General features: G+C 37.6%; 1 protein-coding gene across 4 annotated transcripts; it reads left to right on the top strand.

Annotated features, from left to right (window-relative positions):
• Positions 1–1,015: 1,015 nt before the first annotated feature.
• On the top strand, positions 1,016–23,349 carry LOC127639804 (uncharacterized). 4 transcript variants are annotated; one of them, XM_052122050.1, is made up of 7 exons: positions 1,016–1,157; positions 1,593–1,916; positions 2,532–2,861; positions 3,212–3,541; positions 4,646–4,809; positions 18,062–18,095; positions 22,156–23,346. In XM_052122050.1, the coding sequence occupies exons 1-5, from the start codon at positions 1,112–1,114 to the stop codon at positions 4,804–4,806; spliced, it is 1,191 nt and encodes a 396-aa protein (XP_051978010.1). In that variant the 5' UTR covers positions 1,016–1,111; the 3' UTR covers positions 4,807–4,809; positions 18,062–18,095; positions 22,156–23,346. The 4 variants fall into 4 exon arrangements, with proteins under 4 accessions (XP_051978010.1, XP_051978013.1, XP_051978012.1 ...); XM_052122053.1 differs by lacking the exon at positions 2,532–2,861 and having other exon boundaries at positions 22,156–23,349; XM_052122052.1 differs by lacking the exon at positions 4,646–4,809 and having other exon boundaries at positions 22,156–23,347.
• The last annotated feature ends 1,618 nt before the right edge of the window (positions 23,350–24,967 follow it).

The raw sequence follows: 24,967 nt of genomic DNA, 5'->3' as shown, positions 1-24,967 counted from the left end.
TCTCCCTTGTTTCCACTTTTCATTTTGACCCTGTCATTGTATCATAAAGACAGACACCATATAAAAGTTTATACTTTATGTATAAGCATCACAAACATCATTGATTAATTCATTCAATGCTTCAGACACCAAAGCCATAGTGTCATTATAATCACACTGCACGTTTTACATTTATTGTCCACTTGATGGCACAATAGAGCAAATGAAGCACCATGAAGCTTCGGCACATGAACCAATTGGATGGAACGCTTCAATGCTTTATGAAGCTTCATCTCGCCATCACTAGTTTAATGGCATCCATTGAGCCTTTCTGACCCCACTCCTGGTACCATGTATTGTTCCAGAGACAACAAATATAGATACAAAGAAGGGCTGGTACTGGCGTCTTTATTCCATATGGAACACAAAGCATGTCTCCATTACAACCACTTCCTCTAGCAAATGCACTTCATTTTATACAACACATTACTGCCACCTGCAGGCATAAATCAGCACTCATCACATAATAGATACTCATTACATGGGACAATTCTATAGCGCTCAGAACACGAGGTGCACCTGATCCGCCATCTTGCCGGGAGTGGATGTGCAGTAACTTACAGAGCGGATATGCTTGCACTGGTATGACATCAGGCCACTCCTCTGCATCTTCCATGTTGACCTGACATTCATGTGATTCAATAATCTTCATGTACATTCATTTGATTTTGGTGCTGCATATCCTTAAAGTTCATATGCATCTTCATAATCTTTATATAATGTGTTTTCCAGGAGATTTGATAATTACAGGTCTATGAAACATTTTAAAAACAGATTTATGTATCCTCAATGTGATTGAACTTCCCCAAATAATATGAAAGTTCTCTATAATGTTATGTTTATTTTATTTGATATAAAGTATGATTTAATAACAATGTTTTTAATCTGGTCAATGCTGCAATACAGTAGATGGCGGTAATGCGCCACTGAAGTCTGAAACCGGCATTTAAACGGTAAATAAGAAGAAAAGAAGTGACGTAATCTGCTGTTTATTGAATCAACAGTCAGTGGATGTGTGTGCGGTTCAGAAACATTTACAGAGAAACAGATTAATCATAAACTCTCCATCAATATGAAGAATCATTATTTATCGTTCTTACTCTTATTACTCGTGGAGGGTGAGTCAAATTCCTTTCTGTTTCTTCAACACTTTCACTTTCAATATAAACTGCGCATTTGCGATTATTCTTTTATTTCATCATTCTTACAGTTTATTATAATTCTGATGAATTATACAGATACAGTATTTCATTCGGACATGTTTGTGTCACTGTTTTTCAGGTTATTGTATAAAGCAGACATCTGTGTTGTGTTATATCTGTGTCTAGTGTTTCCTTTTGTACATGAATGTGTGCGGTGTGAACAGCCCCTAGATCACTATTAAACACAGTATGCAGCTGTATTCAAATACTTTATCACAACAGTAATATGAGTGGAAATGATCAATATTAGTGGAGAAACTGCTGGAATTATACAGAATATTAGTTCACATTGCTGTTTTATATTCGGTCATTTCTATCTTTCTTTATAATGTGTTTGTGTTTGTTCTGCAGGTGTGTTCAGTGACGTGATGATGTCAGTGATGGAGGGAGATTCTGTCACTCTACAGATTGATGTTACTGAGATTCAGGGAGCTGAGACGCTGATGTGGACGTTTAATAATCAAAGTGATTTCATAGCAAAGATTGACAGAGAAAATAAGAAGATTATCCCAGTACCCCCGAAAAATGTTGAAAGATTCAGGAACAGACTGCAGGTGGATCAGATCGGATCTCTCACCATCACAAACATCAGAACCGAAGACTCTGCACTTTATACACTAGAGATCAGGAACAGTCATGGGAGTTCATCCAAGAGATTCAGAGTTACTGTCTATCGTGAGTAGATCAAACTTACTTCTGTAATAATTGTGGGATTAATTGTCTGGAATAATCTGGTATATTTTCACACTGAATGTTAAAGTGGAAACTGTAAAGAAGACTTTAGTGGACGGACAAACACAAGTGATTCATGGGTCTTTGATATTAAAGGGTGATGTAGTTTGTCCGAGTCAGACTGTCGGACACGTCAGATGGTTTATTTAGTTTCTTATTGTCTGCCGTGTGTTTTTAGAGAAAGATGCTGGTGTTCATCCGTACTGCTGCTCGCTGTGTGTCTCACTTCAGTTCAGTGTTGTTAAAATAACCGTGAGTGCAACTGAACATTAATGTGTGAGAGAGGCAACGGTCGGCTCTTATGGGGAAACAAGCGTGAAAAACACTATTAATGACAAACAACACGTGCGGATTGATTTGTGTCATAACTGATGATGTTGCATTTAAAGCAGGTTTCAAATCATAAAAAATGACTTTAGATATTATGAGTTTAAGAACATTTGAACTGGTATTTTATTTCAGGTAAATGTGTAAAACTCTTAATGTCTTTAGATCAGATGAACAGATTCAACTGATGTTTTTACACGTGTGTTTGAACTGTTTGTGTTTGTTCTGCAGGTGTGTCTGATGTTGAGACAAAGTCTGTAATGGACGGAGATTCTGTCACTCTACAGACTGATCTTACTGGATTACAGACGGATGATGAGATCCAGTGGAGTTATTTTACACCAGAAGAAACTCGTTTAGCACGAGTCACTATAGGGGCTGGAGACAGCTACACTAGAGTATTCGATGATGCTGATGTGAGATTCAGAGGCAGACTGTATTTGAACAGTAAAACTGGATCTCTCATCATCAGTGACATCAGAAATGAACTCTCTGGACTTTATAAATTAGAGATCAACAGATCACAGACCAAACCAAAGATCTTCAGAGTTACTGTTAGTGGTGAGTAACTCACATGATTCAATATATTAATAATAATAAATTAGTTTCAGTGGTACAAAAACCTTTATTAATATGGAGTAACTGGATTAATATATATATTTCTTTAATACTTAAAACAGATGTTGGTTTGGTGTTTATGATACGAGCAGACAAATGTTTCTAGTTCTGATGATTCATGGATCAGATTCAGTGACACTAATGACTCACTCAGTTCAGATCCAGGTCTGAACATTTGAACTGGTATTTTATTTCAGGTAAATGTGTAAAACTCTTAATGTCTTTAGATCAGATGAACAGATTCAACTGATGTTTTTACACGTGTGTTTGAACTGTTTGTGTTTGTTCTGCAGGTGTGTCTGATGTTGAGACAAAGACTGTAATAAAGGGAGATTCTGTCATTCTACAGACTGATCTTACTGGATTACAGACGGGTGATGTGTTCCAGTGGAGTTATTTTACACCAGAAGAAACTCCTATAGCACGAGTCACTATAGGGGCTGGAGACAGCTACACTAGAGTATTCGATGATGCTGATGTGAGATTCAGAGGCAGACTGTATTTGAACAGTGAAACTGGATCTCTCATCATCAGTGACATCAGAAATGAACTCTCTGGACTTTATAAATTAGAGATCATCGGATCACAGACCAAATCAAAGATCTTCAGAGTTACTGTTATTGGTGAGTAACTCACATGATTTAATAAATTAATATTCATATTCTGTATTTCACGTTGTCTGTTGATGTGAAAACAAGCCAGAAAATCAATTAGTTTAATAGAAAGATTTTATAGATTTCATTAAAAGTAAATAAATCAGTTTCAGTTGTACAAAAGCAGTAAACTGTATAATTTAAGGATTAATGGAGATGATGAAGAGCCAGTAATAATGGCATGATTTATGTAAAACATGAACAATCATCCTCATATTATCCGTCACACAGGAAGACATTTACAGTTCAGCTCCAGCATCATGAAACTGAATATCAAACATCCATAATGACATTTTACACATTGTTAGTAAGTACGTTTAATAAAACCTTTAATGTCGGCACAAGTTGAATAATCGCTGAAGAGCTCGTGATTGATCGCTGCAATAATCCAGAATATTCATTTTAATAATCATAAGATTAATCCAATATCAAATAATCATTAGTTGAAGCTCTATTGGAGAACATGGACGACTTCTCACCCCTGAGAAAAAGTAAATGAACCCTAAATCCTAATATCTGATTGAAGAACACTAACAGCAATCTGGACTAAACATGGTCTGTAATGTGAGTTTTGCTCAATCCTGTGAAGGAGTTTCAGATTGAACGGATTGACCGGTACTGGACGTCGTCTTGCATGAACCGCTCTTTTATTTTCAGACATTCAGATGTTTTAGACTGAATTGTTTCTGAACATTGAGGTAATGAAACATGAGACGAGTGAGTTTGATGTTTGTGTTTGTAAAGGGCTGGTCAAGTTTCCAGAGTTTGATGAAGGTCGATGATCTCTGGATTCAGTTCTGATTGTTTCAGGTGTTTTCAGAAGATTACAAGTGGATATAATCTATAATCTGTCCATATTTCACTTCTGTATTAAACTATAGCGGGATCATATTCAATTCATCTTTACATTATTGAATTGATTTTTATATTTAATACTTGAAACAGATGTTGGTTTGGTGTTTATGATACGAGCAGACAAATGTTTCTAGTTCTGATGATTCATAGATCAGATTCAGTGACACTAATGACTGTCTGTCTTTCTCATTACACCGGAACGAACTTCACCTGTTCCAGATCTGGGTCTGTCTACAGGTGCAATAGCAATAATTGCTGTTGTTGTTATTGTTGCTCTTCTGCTGCTCATTGCTGCTGCTGCTGCTGCTGGTGTGATTCACCATCGCCGCAAGGTCTCTGAACTAAGAAATCAAATTGGAAACCAAAAAGGCAAAAAGTAATTGGTAAGTTTTATCTACAGCAGACACAGCAAAGAGGAAAAATAATGAACTTTATTGTGCAAATAAATCTTTTGAAAAGAAATCATAAAAATAATCCATGTTTGAAGATTTTGTTGAATTTGAGAAAGTTTGTGTATTTAATAGTCTGTGATGTATATTAATAATCGATGACGATCATGAACTTCTGTGTGAACAGCATCTCTCTGTCTGTCTGTAGAAACTCACAAATGATCAAATGTGTCCAAATAACATCTGTTTACTGTCAGCAGCAATAACAGGATGTTTGTGATTATTGAATATGATTGTTTTAGTGTGTTATAGTCTCATTTAATCTGTCCATTCTAGAGATGTCCCGATCAGCTTTATTAAATATCTGCCGATACCGAGTCCCGATCCGATACTTGTATTTATCTCCATAATGGAGCAGCAGACTGTTTATTTGTTTGTTTACAAAAATAACTAAGTAAACAAATGAACTAGAAGATGAATGCATTTAACTTAGTGCATCATTTTTATAAGATCAACTTCTACTTCGAATGTTAATAGTTTATTTAACTTTAATATTCAGGATAAATCCAGCGAGTTCTGTATGGATGAATATAATCAAACAGCACGACTTGAATAATCACAACAAAACATTTATTCAGATACACTTGAACAGGCCCGAGATCAACAATCATGAACTGAATAAAACGAAAGTAAAATCACATGTACTTGTTTATTTCTGACGTGTTTTACATGATCGGCTGTATGAGACTCATGAAACTGGTTTAATATTACAGGATTAATCAATCCCGTGTGCAGTGAGGTGATCAATGACATCCAAATATCTGCTGTAAAACTAACAACAGTCACATTTAAATCATCTCGTGTGTTGTGATGAACCTCACTGTACAGATCTGGTGAGGCGGGAAAACCCGCATTCTCCACCGCAGAGATGTGAACTCAAACACTTTCTCTGTCATCTTTTTGGCTTTTTCGCTCTCTCGAGGATATTTTTCCTTCCTTTTAAAAGTTTTGTCCAGTGTTTGTTGCTTCGGCGCAGCATCCCCCCGATTGGGACATTCTAAAACGCTTAACGTGGCTTACTGCACTAAGACAGTGATATTAAAAGACCAAACTCAGTACACATCATATTAATAAACCATACTATGTATAAAAAAATAAGATGAGCCCAGATATGGATGTTTGATATTGAATTAACGTTTAATTACACGTTAAGCTTAAGTGCTGTTCCTGAGGCAACAAATTTGAAACAACAGCCAAAAAGCGGCAGCCGCCTTCCTACCGCCTTCGTTCCGCGGCCGGCCCGCTGGCCATCCGCCGTTCCGCCGCCGTTATATCGAAGGCGGACCGTCGGAGGCAAACGCTTTTTTCGAGCGATCTGCCGCCGCTTATTGTATATATATATATATTTATAGCATGCAGTTTATCAAGAATAATGATTGATCAAACCAGACAAATTTCCATTTGGCGTTTTAATTCCACATTTCAAAGTACAGTAACTGTCATTGAAACAAGATGTCAGATCACTGAAATATAAATAACAGAAAAATACAAACATTATATATACACACACACACAAAAGAACATGCAGGTTTCCAATTTCTTTTTTTTTTTAAAAACACTATTGTAACACTTACAATAATTGTTAATAATATAAAGAGGTCAGCTCTGGGATGAAAAGAATTACCAGTAAACACAAGCAATGAGGATATTTGGTACCAAAGAAAGTGCAGGATACCAAATAAATTGAGGTATAACATCATATTTACAAGTCATTTCTAACAATAGGATAAGTGGTAATAATTTAGAGTAAAGCTCTGGAGTAGAATATACCATTATAACTGCAATGCTGACCTGTGGCACAAGGATTTACAAGCTATATGTAACAACAGAATAACAGTTAAGCACTGTGATGGAATGAAAGTAGAATTTTTGGTACTAGTTAATGTGCAATATCAAGTATCAGAGGTATGAAATAGGATTTACAAACTATAATAGAATCGTTTAGCACTGATGGAATGAAATAAGCCAATACTAAAGTCACGGTAAGTAGAATATTTGATACCAGATAATGTGCAAATATCAAGTATTAGATGTATAATCTAGGATTTACAAGCTATATTGAAAAATAGAATAGTTAAGCACTGTAACAATGAAATAAGCAGCAAATTGTATATGAAATAATTGAGATCTTTGGTATCAAGGAATGTGCAGGATAACAGGTATAATATACATTTTGACATTCAACTTACACATGACAACAAGTGGGAATAAATATAATTAACAGCAGAAAATCTGGCTGTAGAGAACACAGCCAATCAGAATGTCTGGAGAGGTTGGGGACTGCGTGGCGTATTGGGCTAAGAATCACCGGTTTTCCCCGACCTCCAGAATGAGGCAGTGGAAATTGGCATATCTTCAGTGATTCCTCGTGCGCCTGTATAAAAGGACAAACCATCCCATATTCATCCAAGGAGCTGCCCTCAAAGCAGGGTCACGAGAGAAAAAAAGAAAAAAGAAAAAAAAAGAGGAATTTCCACAGTGCACAGTGTGGATTGGGTGAGTGTAGTCTGACACTTTTAGCAGGCTTTTTTAGGGGTCTTGATGTTACTGACTGCAGGATAAAGAAAGGGTTCCAGTTGTCAGTGATGCTGGGGTGTCAGTAGTCAGCCTAGGTTTAAGGGGTCGGCTGTAGGTCCCTCTCAGCTGTGCGGCACCTTTTTCCACCTTCATGTTCAGATGCTCCTTTCAGGTAACGTTAACCTGGATCGCCTCATCAGTGGCATCCTGGGTTGCCGGGTTCTTCCGGATGGCTCCTGTAGAAAATAAAGATCTGTCATTCCATTTGAATGGCATAAGGTCATACACATGTACTTAAATATAAAAAAAATATCCAACTTACTTTGAACAATGGTCTTCAGGAACATGTCTCTAAAACATGCTTTATCCCCTACACCAGTCCAGGTTGTATTGATGGAAAGGTGATTAGAGAAGATACTCTGAAGCATTCGCCACACGGTTGTCTTTAGGTCTCTCCCACATTTGATTGCCAAAAACCGAAGCTGAAAATACAAAAAAAACATGTTACAAATTACATTTCTCTGAAGCTTCTCATAAATTTAAAATGTGACAGGCTGTGGATTCAGACTGTAGAATATGCAGTGTACGATCTTAATTTTGCTTTTTAGATTACCCTATGGCGTTATAAACGAAATCGGCACACTTACAAATCGTTGCTGGAGCTCTTTATCCTGCCTCAAACTGTTGTCAAGCAACGCCAAATCTTCCTGGGTGTCTAGGGGGGAGTAACAGATCCCCTGTCAGGGATAACTCTCCAACAGACACATTGGCACTGAAATGTTGCAGCATAGCATTTTGTTGTCCATGCTACGCACAACATCGCCAAACTCCAAGACGTCGCAGCATTAGGGTCTGATCTGCACCTACAGGGGTTCCCAGAATAAAAGAATAAAGTAGTCAGTCCTGGTCCTTCAACTACTAAACTATGACATTTATATCTAGGTCTACTACATGTACAGGTGGCCCCAGTGGGAATTAAACCAACAACCACAGGTGTTGTTTGCAAGTTGTACCCGATTGCCCAGTGCGAGCAAATGTCTTCAACATTGTCCCAACTTGCTTCACCTCTTGAAGTGAGCCGCTGTCACCTGGGAAGTAACAATATATTGATTAGCAATACACTAAATATAATAGTAATATAATATAACCACAATTATCATACCAGTAACTTTCCCTGTAATTTCTATCCACAGTATGTTATGCATGGCATACAAGTTCATAATGAAGAACCCTTATGATAACATCAATTTCATTTTTTTCTTTGAAGCAGAATATTTGTTTGTAAAAGGGAGGAAAAAGAAAATGAAATATTGGTATACAGATTTTGGTTGATATATCATACTGTACAGTGAAATGTGCTATTGTTATACCCCTACTCACCTGAAGGACGGATAGATCAGGCAAATCTCCAGTCAGGCCTTTGTAGAGTGTGTGCTCCTGCATATCCACAGGTATTTTAATTCAAACATGCAACATATTGTAATAAATCTACAATATTCAGCCTTTACCTTACACCCTCGGTTGTTGCTCTACACTTTTATTATATTAAATACTTATTTATATAGCTTGCTCACTGTATAATCATGATAGTCTAATACTTATAACACAAGATTGCATCTTAAACGAATGACTGAGTTGAAAACTTGAATAAGAACGCATTTTACCCAGAGGGGACCAGCTAGGGAAACTTACCTGCCTACAATAACTGTTTTCATTTGAGTTACATTAATCATGAATAACCTTAGCCGAGTCCCCAGGAACATCGGGCTATTAAAGTAACAAGCCTATAACTGCGGTCTTATTAATTCTACCTTCACCATACACTCAAACTGTGAGGTTTATCTGCTTTCCTCATGGACCTGAAGCACAATGCCCTGACAGTGACTTCACCTGTGCCCTGATCTTTTTTTAAATTTTTTTTTAAATTATTATTTATTTTATTTACCAGGACAATGCATATTAACAACAGTACGCCTGTAACATGCCAGAGTTAGCCAAAGGCTAATTTTCATCTGTAGTCCTGTTTGCCAGTTGTACAATGGCACCCTAGAGAAAATATAATTTTAAAAGTGTGTAAGTACATATATAAGTACAGCTGTGTTTACGCTGCAGCAGACAATAATTATGAAAATGTAAAATCTCATTAAAAAAAATTTAATTCTGAAAAACAACATAGTTATACGCTCAAGCAGTAGCAGCAAATAGCATGCACTGTCAGTGCAACCGGTTAAAACATTTGTTAGATGCATATAAAGATAATTTTCAACATCATTGGCATGGTCATACAACAAGGAAAGATTCACGACTAACACAAACAGTCAACAGTAAAACTTCAGTGTTGACAAGTCTGATTACTAATAAGCCAACATTTCAGATGTAATCGAAAAAGGCTATATGTGTTGACGTCTCTGATTGAAGCCGGAATGGTGTTCCACTCCAGAGAAGCCCTAACGGAGAAGGCGGATTGACTAAAAGCACTTTTCCTAAGTGGGATAGTACAGTCACCCCTTGACACCCCTCTGGTGATTCTGTGTGTGGTTGTTCTAAGATTGACAAATTCACCAAGGGGTGGAGGTGCCATCCCATGTAAGATTTTGTAGACCTGACAGAATTTGTGAACTTAATTAGATTTTCCCAACTCAAAATATTGTATTTTAATAAAATGGCGCAGTGGTGAAAATGATTTGGTTTCTTATCAAGTATTTTGAGTGTCTGTTTGTATAAAGACTGTAGTGGTTTCAAAGTAGTCGAGTTAGACTGGGACCAGCTCGTTAAACAGTAGGTAAAATGAGATAGAATCATTGAGTGAAAAAAAATTTTGGCCGCTTGAATAGACATTGAGTTTCTAATAACTCGGAAATGTGCTAGATAAATTTGACTTTTTTACAGGTTTGCTTTACATGTGATCTAAAATTGAATTTGGTGTCTAAATAAATGCAGAGATATTTGTATTCTTGGACAATTTGTATTTTTTGACCTGACACTAAGATATCTGCATCTTTGGTTATCTTATGTGATGTTGTGAAGAACATACCCACAGTTTTTGACACATTGAGTTGTAAACACGATTGATTCAACCATGTTGTTACTTTAATCATCACATTTGTAAGCTTGTCAGCTACCTCAGTTTTTGAAGATCCATGTACGACAAGACTGTGTCATCCGCGTACATTTGAATGTTAATCTCCGGACACACCAGTGGCAGATCATTAATGTACATACAAAATAAGACGGGCTAATATGGAACCTTGTGGCAGGCCAGTCGACAGAGGGAGGGGCTCAGACTGACTATTATCAATACGAACAGTTTGTAGTCGTTGACTGAGATATGAATTTATCCATTTTAATACCTTATCTGAGAGATTAAAAGAGGATAATTTAGTCAATAGGATACTATGGTTTACTGTATCGAATGCTTTTCTAAGGTCAAGAAAGACTGCTCCTACAATGCTATTGCTGTCAAGTGATAACATGATTTTATCAATAAAATAGCAATTTGCTGACTCAGTTGAATGGTTCTGTTGGAAACCAAACTGTAGTGGGTGAAGAAGTTTCTTTATTAGAAACTGAGAGGAGAGCAAGTTAATATAATTTATATTACAATTATCACAAAAATTAACATACAGTCTGCTTTAAAACTAAGAAAAAACAAGCTTCTATACTAATGTTAGGGGTATAACAGTTATGACCCGGATCAGATATGGAGAAAGAAAAGCCAGGAGTCAAGAAGTTCAATTAAAGAATCCAAAATTTACTGAAGAATAGTTTGCAGTGAAATTGGTAGAGCCAGCGGCAAAGTCTCACGAGGAGATCGAAAGCCAACTCGGTACCTTACACAAAATCTTACATCAATTATACCATTTGCAAGGAGTACATTCCATTATTTCACTCCTGATTGGCTAAAAGACCATACAGTCACAACATATAGACAGCTATGCGGCCTATCAACATTAATCAGCGCAATTGTCGTCCTGGCCCGAGATTTACATCTGAAGTGACCTCGCAGATGGTCGCGGGGCGTCTTCGAGTCTGCCTGTTGTGCATCCCTGGGTTCAAAACCTGGGTAGAAGGTCGAACGCACACACAAAACACTGACGAATGACAGTTCTTCTCTGCGCACAAGGGAACATAGCCCACATTATCAGACCATTTAAACCAAAACAGATGGATAACATATTCCCTCCTCGGGCAGAAGAGAGGGTGGAAATGGCATACATTTCTTCCCTAAAGAAATAATACTAAAAAATCACACTTCTACTATTCAGGTAGTATTACATAGGATTTTAAATCATATAATTAGTCAGGAAAGGTAACAATCAAACACAGAACACATCTAGAACATATGTCTACCATTCTCCCTGCCCCCTCTCATCACAGCTAAGCTTATCCCCAAAAGACCTTCAGCCTACGTGCAGGACAGAGAGAGAAAGACTTCTGGAATGTTCCTAAAAGAGAGACTGGTTAACTCTTAACCCACATATAATTCAAAGTATATTTCAGTTATGCATAAGAAAATAGAATTGATTATGTGATCATGCATATAGTTAATTCATCACTTTATTAAAGAAGTTAAGCAACAGAATATCGATATATATTGATATGAAAGGATATATATATATATGTATTGATATAACTGAAGAGACAAGGGATTTTTGACCCTCACCCTTCACTAACCTTACATAAAAAATGAACACGTGGCGAACTAGCTTAGCCGCTATCTGCCGGCACACCACATTAGATTAAAATACTTACCCTTGTAGTTGTGCAGATAACTCAATATGTAGAGTTTAAAGCCCTTGTCCCTCTTGCTTGTCGGAGCAGGGGACCAGGCATCAACAATGCGATGAACATCGCTGACGCGTATTTTCGGAAGATTCTGGAGACATCGAGTAAAAAGACATTTTGGGCGACGCGCAAGTAAACCGGAAACAGATATGGCGACAGCGGAACTTCACAGTTCAGTCTTTGTAATGTGTTTTAGCAATACATTTTTAACATTTATAATGCGTTTAGATTTTTTTTTTATTGCCTTTACGGGGACTTTAACACTTTCTTAAACATTTGTACAGGTCATAATTGCAAAACCTGTAAAAGGTAAAATAACAAAAAAAATCGAGGTTGGAAAAAATGTAGACATAAACGAAATTTCTGCGCAACTGTGAAACCAGAGGATAATTTCGCTTTTTCATTGAGTTTATCCTTCACGTCAAAACAGGGATTTTCATGTTTATGATAGATATCACCATGGTTGCAAATTAATAAAAAAAATTAAAGTATACCCGAGATTTTGGCCATGTTGCAGATGTCTTTCACTGTTCACTGATAGTCAGGCATTCGTGAAAACTTCATCAATTTATTCTGCTAAATTGTTCATACCATGAATTAAATATCTATTTTAAAACCTAATCAGAATCATAAAGATATTTATTGCCAAGTAAGTTTTACAAAAGGAATTATTTTTGGTTTATTGGTGCATGTCTCAAATGCGCAGCAATCAAATAAATGTAAACAATTTTCAAGTGCATAAAATAATTCAATATATTTTACATATATTACTGTATAATCGCTTCAGAGTTTCAAAGTAATTTAAATGTCATTTCCTAAACCTTACCTTATCATGGACTCAAGAGTCAAGAATCTGTTATAAACCCTAATGGCTTTGGAGCAAAAAATAATAATAGCAAACATGGCTGGTCGATTTTGAGAGTAGAAATCCTTGTATTTCAAAGCGGCTTTTCGCCGGCGGCATCTCGCAAGAAATTGAAATTTGAAATTTATTTGAAGGATAGCCCCTTGAGATGTACCATCTCGTTTTCGAGGGGAAATGGGAGTGACGAATTCGGCGGCAAACGTTTCATCCCCGCCAGTGGGACGCACCTATAGCCGACAGCTTAGGGACGGCGGCAAAAAGAAGCCGTGCGGATATTTTTTGCTATCTGGGGTGTACTGAGTTTGGTCTTTTAATATCACTGTATTAGTGCAGTAAGCCACGTTAAGCATTTTAGAATGTCCCAGCCGAATGTGTTTGAGTGAACTCGCCGTATTCTGTCACGTGCTTCATTTTAAGATATTGTATCAAATTAGTCGTATTGAACGCATCTCTATTGTTACCGCCTCACAAAACAATCCGATTGCAGATGTTGCAAGTGTATGTTGCACAGTTTTCGCTTTCTTGTTTAAAATATTTCCACACTTCTGACATTTTAGCCGCGGAGTCGCTAATTCTATATTATTTGTTAGTTTACGCTCAGCTGACGTAAATGATCGGAGTAAGATGATCGAGCTGTCTGCCGATCCCCGATCAGTTCAAATATGTACACACACTCGCGCATGCACAGCACACATACTTTCTCACACACACACACACACACACTGTTTCGAATGTGTGTGTGTGTGTGTGTGTGTGTGTGGGGTTTCGAATGTTTTGTGTGTGTGTGGGGTTTCAAATGGTGTGTGTTTGTGTGGGGTTTCGAATGGTGTGTGTGTGTTTGTTTGTGGTTTCGACTGTTTTGTGTGTGTGTGTTTGTTTGTGGTTTCGAATGTTTTGTGTGTGTGTGTGTGTGTGTGTTTGTTTGTGGTTTCGAATGTTTTGTGTGTGTGTGTGTGTGTGGTTTTGTGTGTGTTTGTGTGTGTTTGTGGTTTCGAATGTTTTGTGTGTGTGGTTTCGAATAGTGTGTGTGTATGTGTTTGTTTGTGGTTTCAAATGTTTTGTGTGTGTGGTTTTGAATGGTGTGTGTATGTTTGTTTGTGGTTACGAATGGGGTGTGTGTGTGTGTGTGTGTGTGTTTGTTTGTGGTTTCGAATGGTGTTTGTGTGTTCAGAATGTTTGGGGCTGTTTAATATCATTTTAAACCGGTTTATTCATCGTCACATTATGGGTTTTTATGAAGGTTTTAAACAAATAATCAATGCTTCTCGCAGCTCTGTTTATGATGATCTGCTGAGCGCTCAAGACCGGTGCACGTGTAAATGAACGTCTCTGCACTGATTGATCCGGGTAAAACCGTTTCCTTCTGCATTTGGAACATTTGCCATTTGATATTTCTTATACACAACAAAAATCAACAGCACACAATCAGAGAGTCGAACAACTTTATACTCGCACCAGCATGACCTCTTGAGAAGTTTAATCGCTTTTGTGTCTCAAAATGAGTCTCAATCTGGAGCCCTGATTTATTTTGTGGAATTAAGGCTATTGTGTTAATATCGTAAGTTTCAATCATAATGTTTATAAGAAGAGTGATTGTGCATGTAGTGATTGTGCATGGAGTGATTGTGTATGGAGTGATCGTGTATGAGGTGATCGTGTATGGAGTGATTGTGCATGGAGTGATTGTGTATGGAGTGATTGTGCATGGAGTGATTGTGTATGGAGTGATTGTGCATGAAGTGATTGTGCATGGAGTGATTGTGCATGAAGTGATTGTGTATGGAGTGATCATGTATGAGGTGATTGTGTATGGAGTGATTGTGTATGGAGTGATTGTGTATGGAGTGATTGTGCATGGAGTGATTGTGCATGGAGTGATTGTGCATGGAGTGATTGTGCATGGAGTGATTGTGCATGGAGTGATTGTGTATGGAGTGATCGTGTATGAGGTGATTGTGTATGGAGTGATTGTGCATGGGGTGATTGTGCATGGGGTGATTGTGTATGGGGTGATTGTGTATGAAGGGATTGTGTATGAAGGGATTGTGTATGAACTGAAGTGATTGTGTATGAACTGAAGTGATTGTGTATGAATTGATTGTGTATGAAGTGATTGTGTATGAAGGGATTGTGTATGAACTGAAGTGATTGTGTATGGAGTGATTGTGTATGAGGTGATTGTGTATGGGGTGATTGTGCATGGAGTGATTGTGCATGGAGTGATTGTGCATGGAGTGATTGTGCATGGAGTGATTGTGCACGGAGTGATTGTGTACGGAGTGAATGGAATGATTGTGTATGAAGTGATTGTGTATGGAGTGAATGGAGTGATTGTGCATGGAGTGATTGTGCATGGAGTGATTGTGCATGGGGTGATTGTGTATGAAGTGATTGTGTATGAAGGGTTTGTGTATGAACTGAAGTGATTGTGAATGGAGTGATTGTGCATGGGGTGATTGTGCATGGAGTGATTGTGCATGGAGTGATTGTGCATGGAGTGATTGTGCATGGGGTGATTGTGCATGAAGTGATTGTGTATGGAGTGATTGTGTATGGGGTGATTGTGCCTGGAGTGATTGTGCATGGAGTGATTGTGTATGGAGTGATTGTGCATGGAGTGATTGAGCATGGAGTGATTGTGCATGGGGTGATTGTGTATGGGGTGATTGTGTATGAGGTGATTGTGTATGAAGGGATTGTGTATGAACTGAAGTGATTGTGTATGAAGTGATTGTGTATGAAGTGATTGTGTATGAAGGGATTGTGTATGAACTGAAGTGATTGTGCATGAAGTGATTGTGCATGGAGTGATTGTGCTTGAGGTGATTGTGCATGAGGTGATTGTGCATGGGGTGATTGTGCATGGGGTGATTGTGTATGAGGTGATTGTGTATGAGGTGATTGTGCATGGAGTGATTGTGCATGGGGTGATTGTGTATGAACTGAAGGGATTGTGTATGGAGTGATTGTGTATGAGGTGATTGTGCATGGAGTGATTGTGCATGGGGTGATTGTGTATGAACTGAAGGGATTGTGTATGGAGTGATTGTGTATGAGGTGATTGTGTATGGAGTGATTGTGCCTGGAGTGATTGTGCCTGGAGTGATTGTGCCTGGAGTGATTGTGCATGACGTGATTGTGCATGGGGTGATTGTGCATGGGGTGATTGTGTATGAACTGAAGGGATTGTGTATGGAGTGATTGGATTGTGTATGGAGTGATTGTGTATGGGGTGATTGTGTATGAAGTGATTGTGTATGAAGTGATTGTGTATGAACTGAAGGGATTGTGTATGGAGTGATTGTGAATGGAGTGATTTTGCCTGGAGTGATTGTGCATGACGTGATTGTGCATGACGTGATTGTGCATGGAGTGATTGTGCATGGAGTGATTGTGCATGAAGTGATTGTGTATGGAGTGATTGTGTATGGGGTGATTGTGCATGAAGTGATTGTGCATGGAGTGATTGTGCATGAAGTGATTGTGCATGGAATGATTGTGCATGGAGTGATTGTGCACGGAGTGATTGTGTACGGAGTGAATGGAATGATTGTGTATGGAGTGATTGTGCATGGAGTGATTGTGCATGGGGTGATTGTGCATGGGGTGATTGTGTATGAGGTGATTGTGCATGAAGTGATTGTGTATGGGGTGATCGTGTATGAGGTGATTGTGTATGGAGTGATTGTGCATGGAGTGATTGTGCATGGGGTGATTGTGTATGAAGGGATTGTGTATGAACTGAAGTGATTGTGTATGGGGTGATTGTGTATGAAGTGATTGTGTATGAAGGGATTGTGTATGAACTGAAGTGATTGTGCATGAGGTGATTGTGCATGGAGTGATTGTGTATGAGGTGATTGTGCATGGAGTGATTGTGTATGGAGTGATTGTGCATGGGGTGATTGTGCATGGAGTGATTGTGCATGGAGTGATTGTGTATGGAGTGATTGTGTATGAGGTGATTGTGCATGGAGTGATTGTGCATGGGGTGATTGTGTATGAACTGAAGTGATTGTGTATGGGGTGATTGTGAAAGAAGTGATTGTGTATGAAGGGACTGTGTATGAACTGAAGTGATTGTGCATGAGGTGATTGTGCATGAGGTGATTGTGTATGGAGTGATTGTGTATGAGGTGATTGTGTATGAGGTGATTGTGCATGAAGTGATTGTGCATGAAGTGATTGTGCATGGGGTGATTGTGTATGGGGTGATTGTGTATGAACTGAAGGGATTGTGTATGGAGTGATTGTGCATGGGGTGATTGTGCATGGGGTGATTGTGGATGGGGTGATTGTGTATGGGGTGATTGTGTATAAACTGAAGGGATTGTGTATGGAGTGATTGTGTATGGAGTGATTGTGTATGAGGTGATTGTGTATGAGGTGATTGTGTATGAAGTGATTGTGCCTGACGTGATTGTGCCTGACGTGATTGTGCATGACGTGATTGTGCATGGAGTGATTGTGCATGGAGTGATTGTGCATGGGGTGATTGTGTATGGGGTGATTGTGTATGAAGTGATTGTGTATGAACTGAAGGGATTGTGTATGGAGTAATTGTGTATGAGGTGATTGTGTATGAGGTGATTGTGTATGGAGTGATTGTGTATGGAGTGATTGTGCATGGGGTGATTGTGCATGGGGTGATTGTGTATGAGGTAATTGTGTATGAGGTGATTGTGTATGGAGTGATTGTGTATGAGGTGATTGTGCATGGAGTGATTGTGTATGGAGTGGTTGTGTATGAGGTGATTGTGTATGAAGTGATTGTGTATGAACTGAAGGGATTGTGTATGGAGTGATTGTGTATGGAGTGATTGTGTATGGAGTGATTGTGTATGGAGTGATTGTGCCTGGAGTGATTGTGCATGACGTGATTGTGCATGACGTGATTGTGCATGGAGTGATTGCGCATGGAGTGATTGTGCATGGAGTGATTGTGTATGGATTTCTGTCTTTCTGCCTGTGATGAAGAAGATCAGGATCTATTATATATCATCATCTGTTTGTTTTCAGCTCCAAGGAATATTTGGTATCATCTATTAAAGAGGTAAAATCTGTAAGATACTTTAGAGCTGTTAATTATACCTGTGAATTAACCAGAAGTAACCAGATTTACAGGAAGTGTTTGTATGATGTCATTTATCTTGTTCATTCAGTCATCATTAACATGATAACAAAACACCATTAAAGATGATGTGTTTAAAATGTTACAATTCTTTATAGGATCATCTTAATATTTAACATTTGATCATGGATGGGCGGATCAATCCTAAAGTCTCGATACTTCTGATACTGATGTTGTATGAAAATGATTGATCAGCAGATGAGCGCTCGCACCGTCACAAGACTCGTTCAGACAAGAGTGATCAGTGTCTTATAGCGGTAATGACAGAAATCAGAGAAACTTCTGGAGTAATTCACTCTAAAATAACCACATATATAAAGTTGACACTTCCTATAATGAGTTTGTGTGAACTTTATTACAAGTTTATTTAAGTTAAAAGTTATTAGAACATTGATGATGTTCTGTAGTTGTTAATAATAATAAAATAGATGAATAACTATAGTTAACTATATATTGTATTAGTAATCATGGTTAATTGTGCGGTAACTACAGTTTAACTAAATCCCATAGTTAAATTATAGTTACTGTAGTTAAAACATGGTTAATTTTTGTGAGATTAAACTAAACAGAAGTCAAATAATTTTCTGTTTAGGCTCATAAATGTAAAAAAAAATAATGACTTTAATTATGACTAACCATACTATTTTAAATTGCCCATTTTATCCCAAAGAAATCCCCAAAAATCAGTTTAATAGAAGTATCGGTATAGAGGATATTGGTCTTGAAATTATTGGTATCAAATCAAAAAGAGAATAAGTGGTATCGCCCATCCTTAACATTTGATTTCCATTTGAACTGTTATGATTCACTGTTGTCTTCTGTTCCCCCCAAACTACACTTCCCATAATCCCCTGCTCTGATCACTTCCAGCTGTTCCACATTGTTTTCACTTGTGTGTCATTTACCTAATTATCCCTCATGTATATAATGTTTTTCTGTTCTCCTTTGTCGGTTGTTAATGTCTCTCCCCAGTTCATGCGCTGGTTTCAGTCCTGTTTGTTTTCGCTTCCTGGTTTCCTGTCTTTGCCCTGTTTCTGTTTTTATTTTTATTCTTATTAAACAAAGCTGTGTTTAGATCCTGCTCTTGTGACCTCCCTCATTGCTACATGACCCTTCTATAAGTTTTTGTCTTTTCAAGTGACCGTAATAATCGTTTGAATCACGTAAAATTATTCTCCATTCCATTTACGAGAATCTTTCACTGCAATTTCCCATTTAATGTAGTTTTATTAACAAGGTTCAGGAGGAGCAAGTTCATTTAATCCGACCAATCACACAGCCAGAGTAAGAGTTTATAAACAGCTGCTTACCTCTATGTGAGTTTCTGACATTCGGCCCCACCCATTGCACGTGAACAGACCCATACAAGTGACTCATTAGTTTCACAGCATCGACTGATACCACTTTATCTTTCCTCCTAATCTGTATTCGTCAGAGCAGAACATTGTGTCAAGCTGCTTCTTCGACGTACACACATGAAACAGCTCTCTATGACTGTTCAGATGTCCTCATCTAATCTTTCCACCCAGAGTGACCCGTTAGCGTGAAGCTGCTTCCATAAACCGGCTACTTCTGTGCCTCATACATATGAAACAACTCCCCGCATCTGCTCATATGTTCTCACGCAGCTCGTTTAGGGCGTGATCCATTCAGCAACTCTGTTTGTCAACTTCTAACATGAATATCATGATCGTTCTCCATTCAATGTGCCCTTCGGAGTGTGATTTATTCCATTCGGACTCGACCAATACTCTTAATTACAACTTCTTTTCAAACCAATACAGGTATTTTAATGTGAGGTCGCTGCACCGATAACACAAAGCAAGTGCTGCTACAAACTTCCACTCATCTCTACACTATAACATCACTTTCCCTCCTCCCATCACGACAAACGCTTCACGCAGGTAAAATCAATCCGTCATTTTATTTTACAGACAGTCTTCTCTACTCTTGCCCGAATCCTTGATTACAAACTTTTATTTACAAGCCTGAACATACAACTTCATTGCTGCATGACTATTAAATCCAACTCTCAGGCACAAACTCCTACGAATTCATATTCTTCGTCAAACGAGACGAGTCACCCCATGCCAATATCGGAGTCATGAAATGACTCACATTACATTGGAAAACAATCTTTAAATGGTGTTGTTTGTATGCACATGAACGCATGTTTCCTGACATTAAATCTAGTAACTATTCCATTCAGTCATCCGGAGATGTTACGATTGCCTTTTTACCATAGTTTCTATTGGCTCAACACATCCCTCAGGAGCACAGATGTGCTGTCCATGTGCTGCATCATCTTTTGGGCCATGCAGCAAACTCCCATTACACCGCAAACAGTGCAATGCACGGTCCAAGCACCGCAACTGTGGCATCTTCAGGCCATGCAGCAACTCCTACTACACCACAAACAGCACATGTGCTGTCCAGGTGCTGAAACTGCATCGGCATCTCCAAGATCAATTATGGCATCCCTGAACAACTATACTCTAGTCATTATTTCTGCATCGGTGCCGCAACAAATACACCTACCAGGTCATAGAATACATACCTCAACTACATCCGTAGTTACCATCTCCATATCGGAAGCTCCCTCATCAGCTAACCACGAGGCATTCATGATCAGGTTTGGGAGGGATCACTTTCTTATCCCTGTCAACCAGGCCGGCCCCGACATTTGGATGCAGTGGGGGCCCCCCTGTCTCAATATGCTAGTTATAGCACTAGTCACTATGCTCAGGGGCCCTCTTGTTTAAATCACAGCAGGGGGTTCTCCTGCTCGAAAGTGCGAAAACTAACTCTTGTTTATTCTTATCTTACCAATTTGAAATGCAAGGAGGGTACCTCAATTTGTGTCTGAAGATGGAGCAAGGTTGGTCTTGAGTGACTATAATCCATGATGGGGCATTGCAGACCCCTCCAACACAATCTATTCTAGGGCTCTCCCTTTTGATCAGCAGCGGATCTTCCGCCCGTGTATCTTCGTTTCCGGTTCATCTTTTGGGAGATAAGAAACTGTATAAATCACGTCTCCTTCTGAATCTAAAGCTCCACAGCCAAAGACTCGCTGTCTTTCTTATTAGCTTCTTTTGGGGGGTATTCAAGCTCGGGTCAAGTCTCCACACAGCGAGCCACACATGTTTACACTATCCTTAATACAGGATTACATTAACTGCAAACTACTGAAATCATTTGGGGAGTTCTGCAGAGCTTGTCAGAGATAGCAACAGTAACCAAGGGGGGGCGGAGCTTATCAAAGGGTCAGTTGTGTGAGTTGGAGGAAGGACTGTTTGTTAACTCAGAGACAGTTGGAGGGTGAATTTGTTGGAAAACAATATTTTTATTTTGTAATTCTGTTTGGAGACGGTAGTGGTGCAGAAATGACACACATTTTAATAAAAATATTAAGACTGATTATGTTTCATTTGAGCATTTATAACTCATTAGTATTGTGTTCAGAGAAATCTCATTAATGAACTCTTCTCGTTATTTACCTGAACTCAATACATTTGACAGTGTTGCTATGGAAACAAATAATGAGATTGAAGCGCAATAAAAACACTCATTAGAAATGTGTTTGATATTAAATAAAGCTTGTTGTAAAGAGATTGAAGCACAATTGAAAATTCGATATGAAATATTCAAACAGATTGAATTGTTCATATTTACTCATTTTCTTCACTGTTTGAAACGGAGCAACAGTTTATTTAGTTTTGAACTTTTACTGTTACAATTAACCAAAGATGTTTTTTAGTGTTTCATTAATGGAACTGATTAAAACAGGTGTGACTTCATCTGTGTGTTATAATCTATATTAACACTTGACAGAATGATTGTGAACTTCATTAAATGAATCCATAAACACTATTAATACAGTTTAAATGTTTCAATGTTGCATCAACACTTCATGTAGATTTCAGACTGATCACTGTTTCTGTTCCTGTTTTAACTTCAATCTTTCTGTCTTTTCTTATAGATAAAGGTGAGAAGAGACACATGACAGTCTGAATTCAGGATCCTAAACATCAACAGTATTTAATCAATATAACAATATAAACATGAGTTTATTTGAAACTAACACTTTAGCACTATTGCGCTGAGACACTTAACCAGACTGAAGAGCTTTAATATAATATGGCAGAAACAGAGAAACATGTTTTCATTGATTATAATGTTGATGTCAGAGTTTGCAGTTCACACTGATGATCAATCGATCAGAAACATCTTTGACTGATTCAGTGTGATTGTTTGAATCTCTGTGAGATAACTTTGTCTTTTTTACACTTATATTGCAGAAGTAACCTCGAGCTAAACTAAAAGTGTTTGTGTATTTTCTATTGTATTGTGAGTGATGTCATCAGCAGCATGTGTTCAATGAGACAAACGTCATATTTGTGGTCAAATCATTTTATCAGTTCAAACCAGTCTGACCATTCTCCATTGATCTCTCCCATCGACAAGTGTTTCATACACAGAACTGACCCTCACTGGATGTGTTTTGTGTTTTTGGCATCATTCAGAGTAAATTCTAGAGACTGTAGTGTGTGAAATACTCAAACCAGCCCATCTGACACTAACAATCACCCATGTGATCATCTAATCAGCCAATCATGTGTACCAATGAGTAAACATTTAATGAAATGTACGTTATTGTAACTGGATCTTACAGTTCAAACAAAATCCATGTTTACACACTGACACATAGTTAAATCATTTTAAACCATGACTTTAACTATACAGAAGTAATATTTACATTATATTAATGATGTTAGTCAGAGGGGAACTGGCCCACACAGTGAGTTTGTTATTTTTCTCCATTAATCCACATCTTATGGAGTTTTGTGTTCCTTGCCACAGTCGCCTACAGCTTGCTCACTGGGGTTATTAATACAACTATTATTTAATTATTTTTTAAATACAATTAAGAATCATATTTTATCTAATTACACAACGATGATTCATCGACATTATAGACATTACAGTTTTATTTTCTGTTAATGCTGATCTTCTGTAAAGCTGCTTTGAAACGATGTGTGTTGTGAAAGGTGCTATACAAATAAAAATGACTTTAATTTATTTGATTTACTTTTGTATCTTTAAACTTTAAAATCTTTAAACCAAATTACCATAACCTACATGTTATAAGTGAATATTTAAATCATCCACAGAATATCATTTCCTCTGTGTGCAGTCTCCTGAATTAAAATAATATAATCTCTGAAATATTTAGTAAATAAAGAATTCTTCAGCTTAATGTAAAATTCTGTTTAAATATAAATCGAGCACATTTTAAAATGTATCTGTATGTTTTGCCTCTATATATTTTATTGATAGTTTAATCCAGTAATTATTTACTACATTCAGCATGAAATAAAACATTGCAAGAGTGAAGGAAGCATTAAACTCCCAGCTTGAACGTCTTCCCCGCGGTGGATTATGGGTAATTAACTTTTGTCAAGTGTGCATCAAATGTACACTAAAAATTAGAGTGCATTGTGGGTATTAATGAGTGAACAAAAGTAAGGAACGAGTGGCTCACTCAGAATTCGGACACCACTACAAAATTAAATAGTGCACTATATAGTATATAGGGGGCGGTTTCAGACACAAAATTATTCGCAGTGTGAGTTTAACTAGTTAATAAGAAAATGTGTAATTGCTCAATAATTCAGTGTGTTATGTTTACAAATAAAAAGATATTATCATAAAAATGTGTTGTGTTTATATACTTTTACAAATATAAACGTGATAAACAAACTAATCTAAACAAACAAATTTCTACTCATATTTTTCGCATGGCCAGTCAATTTAAGTAACGTCATTGTGTCTTCTACATAATGACACAGTTTTACATCATTATGTAATGAGGTCATCACGCTATGACATCACAATGCCATTTAGCAACAAAAAACGAGCTGCCTGTAGTTACTTCCCCTGAAACACCTCAAGCCTCTCTACAGATCATTCTCATTCAGCACCTGTAGCATGACCTTTTTAAACATTCATCATTATAATTATTATTAAAGAACACATGAAGTATGAAATGACACATTACATGCCATTGAGGGAGAAAGGATTGTATCTTTGGAGAAGATCTGGTGTCTTCACTGCTTTCTTATTGGAAGAGTTTGAAATCAATTGTATGTAAAGTCCATAAGAAAAGCATTAAAGCAACGTTTACTATTAAACATTTATACTCATGTCTAAAATATTTAACCAAAAGCAAATCAAGATTAAATAAAATATCAGACTGTTCTTATAGTATATTTTCTATATAATAAACATAGAAAAGTATTAACATAGAATAGCCTGGATTTGTGTGACCCATGAGAGGATAAATGAGGATATTTAAAGTGTTTGTGCTGCTGGAAACACACTTCAGCATTCAGCTGTAGCAGAAACAATGGCACCATGGTACGAGAAGACACTGGAAACACAGTTCAAGATTAACACATCCAATGGTCTAAATGACCTATTATGCTCAGAGTTTTATATGATGCTTAGTCTGTTAGATTTTACTCACTCAAAATGTAAACTTTCATAATAAATTCCTTTAAAAAGGTTATTTAAAAAAAATAGACCAAAAGCCATGTTTCCACCAATAAAACAAAGTCTCTGAAATAATGGCGGTGGACGTTATCCATTGACAACAGAAAATAATGAGCTGGTCGTATGCATGAGGTAATTCCTGAGAAGAAACTGTATTAAAGATGAGGGTCTCAGATCTCAGCTGACCGTGTAATGAGACAAATTGTTCAGATTTAGACGGGACACCCCATCATTAAATA

This window comes from Xyrauchen texanus, chromosome 48, assembly GCF_025860055.1.
Source record: "Xyrauchen texanus isolate HMW12.3.18 chromosome 48, RBS_HiC_50CHRs, whole genome shotgun sequence".
In the NCBI taxonomy this organism is placed as follows: domain Eukaryota; kingdom Metazoa; phylum Chordata; class Actinopteri; order Cypriniformes; family Catostomidae; genus Xyrauchen; species Xyrauchen texanus.
This window is presented reverse-complemented; position numbering and strand designations above follow the sequence as displayed.

Bases quoted from the DNA above. Each gene is read 5' to 3' on its own strand.
- LOC127639804 (XM_052122050.1), top strand. From the start codon at position 1,112: ATGAAGAATCATTATTTATCGTTCTTACTCTTATTACTCGTGGAGG. The intron at 2,862-3,211 runs GTGAGTAACTCA...TTTGTTCTGCAG, and splicing joins CTTCAGAGTTACTGTTAGTG to GTGTGTCTGATGTTGAGACA. The intron at 3,542-4,645 runs GTGAGTAACTCA...CACCTGTTCCAG, and splicing joins CTTCAGAGTTACTGTTATTG to ATCTGGGTCTGTCTACAGGT.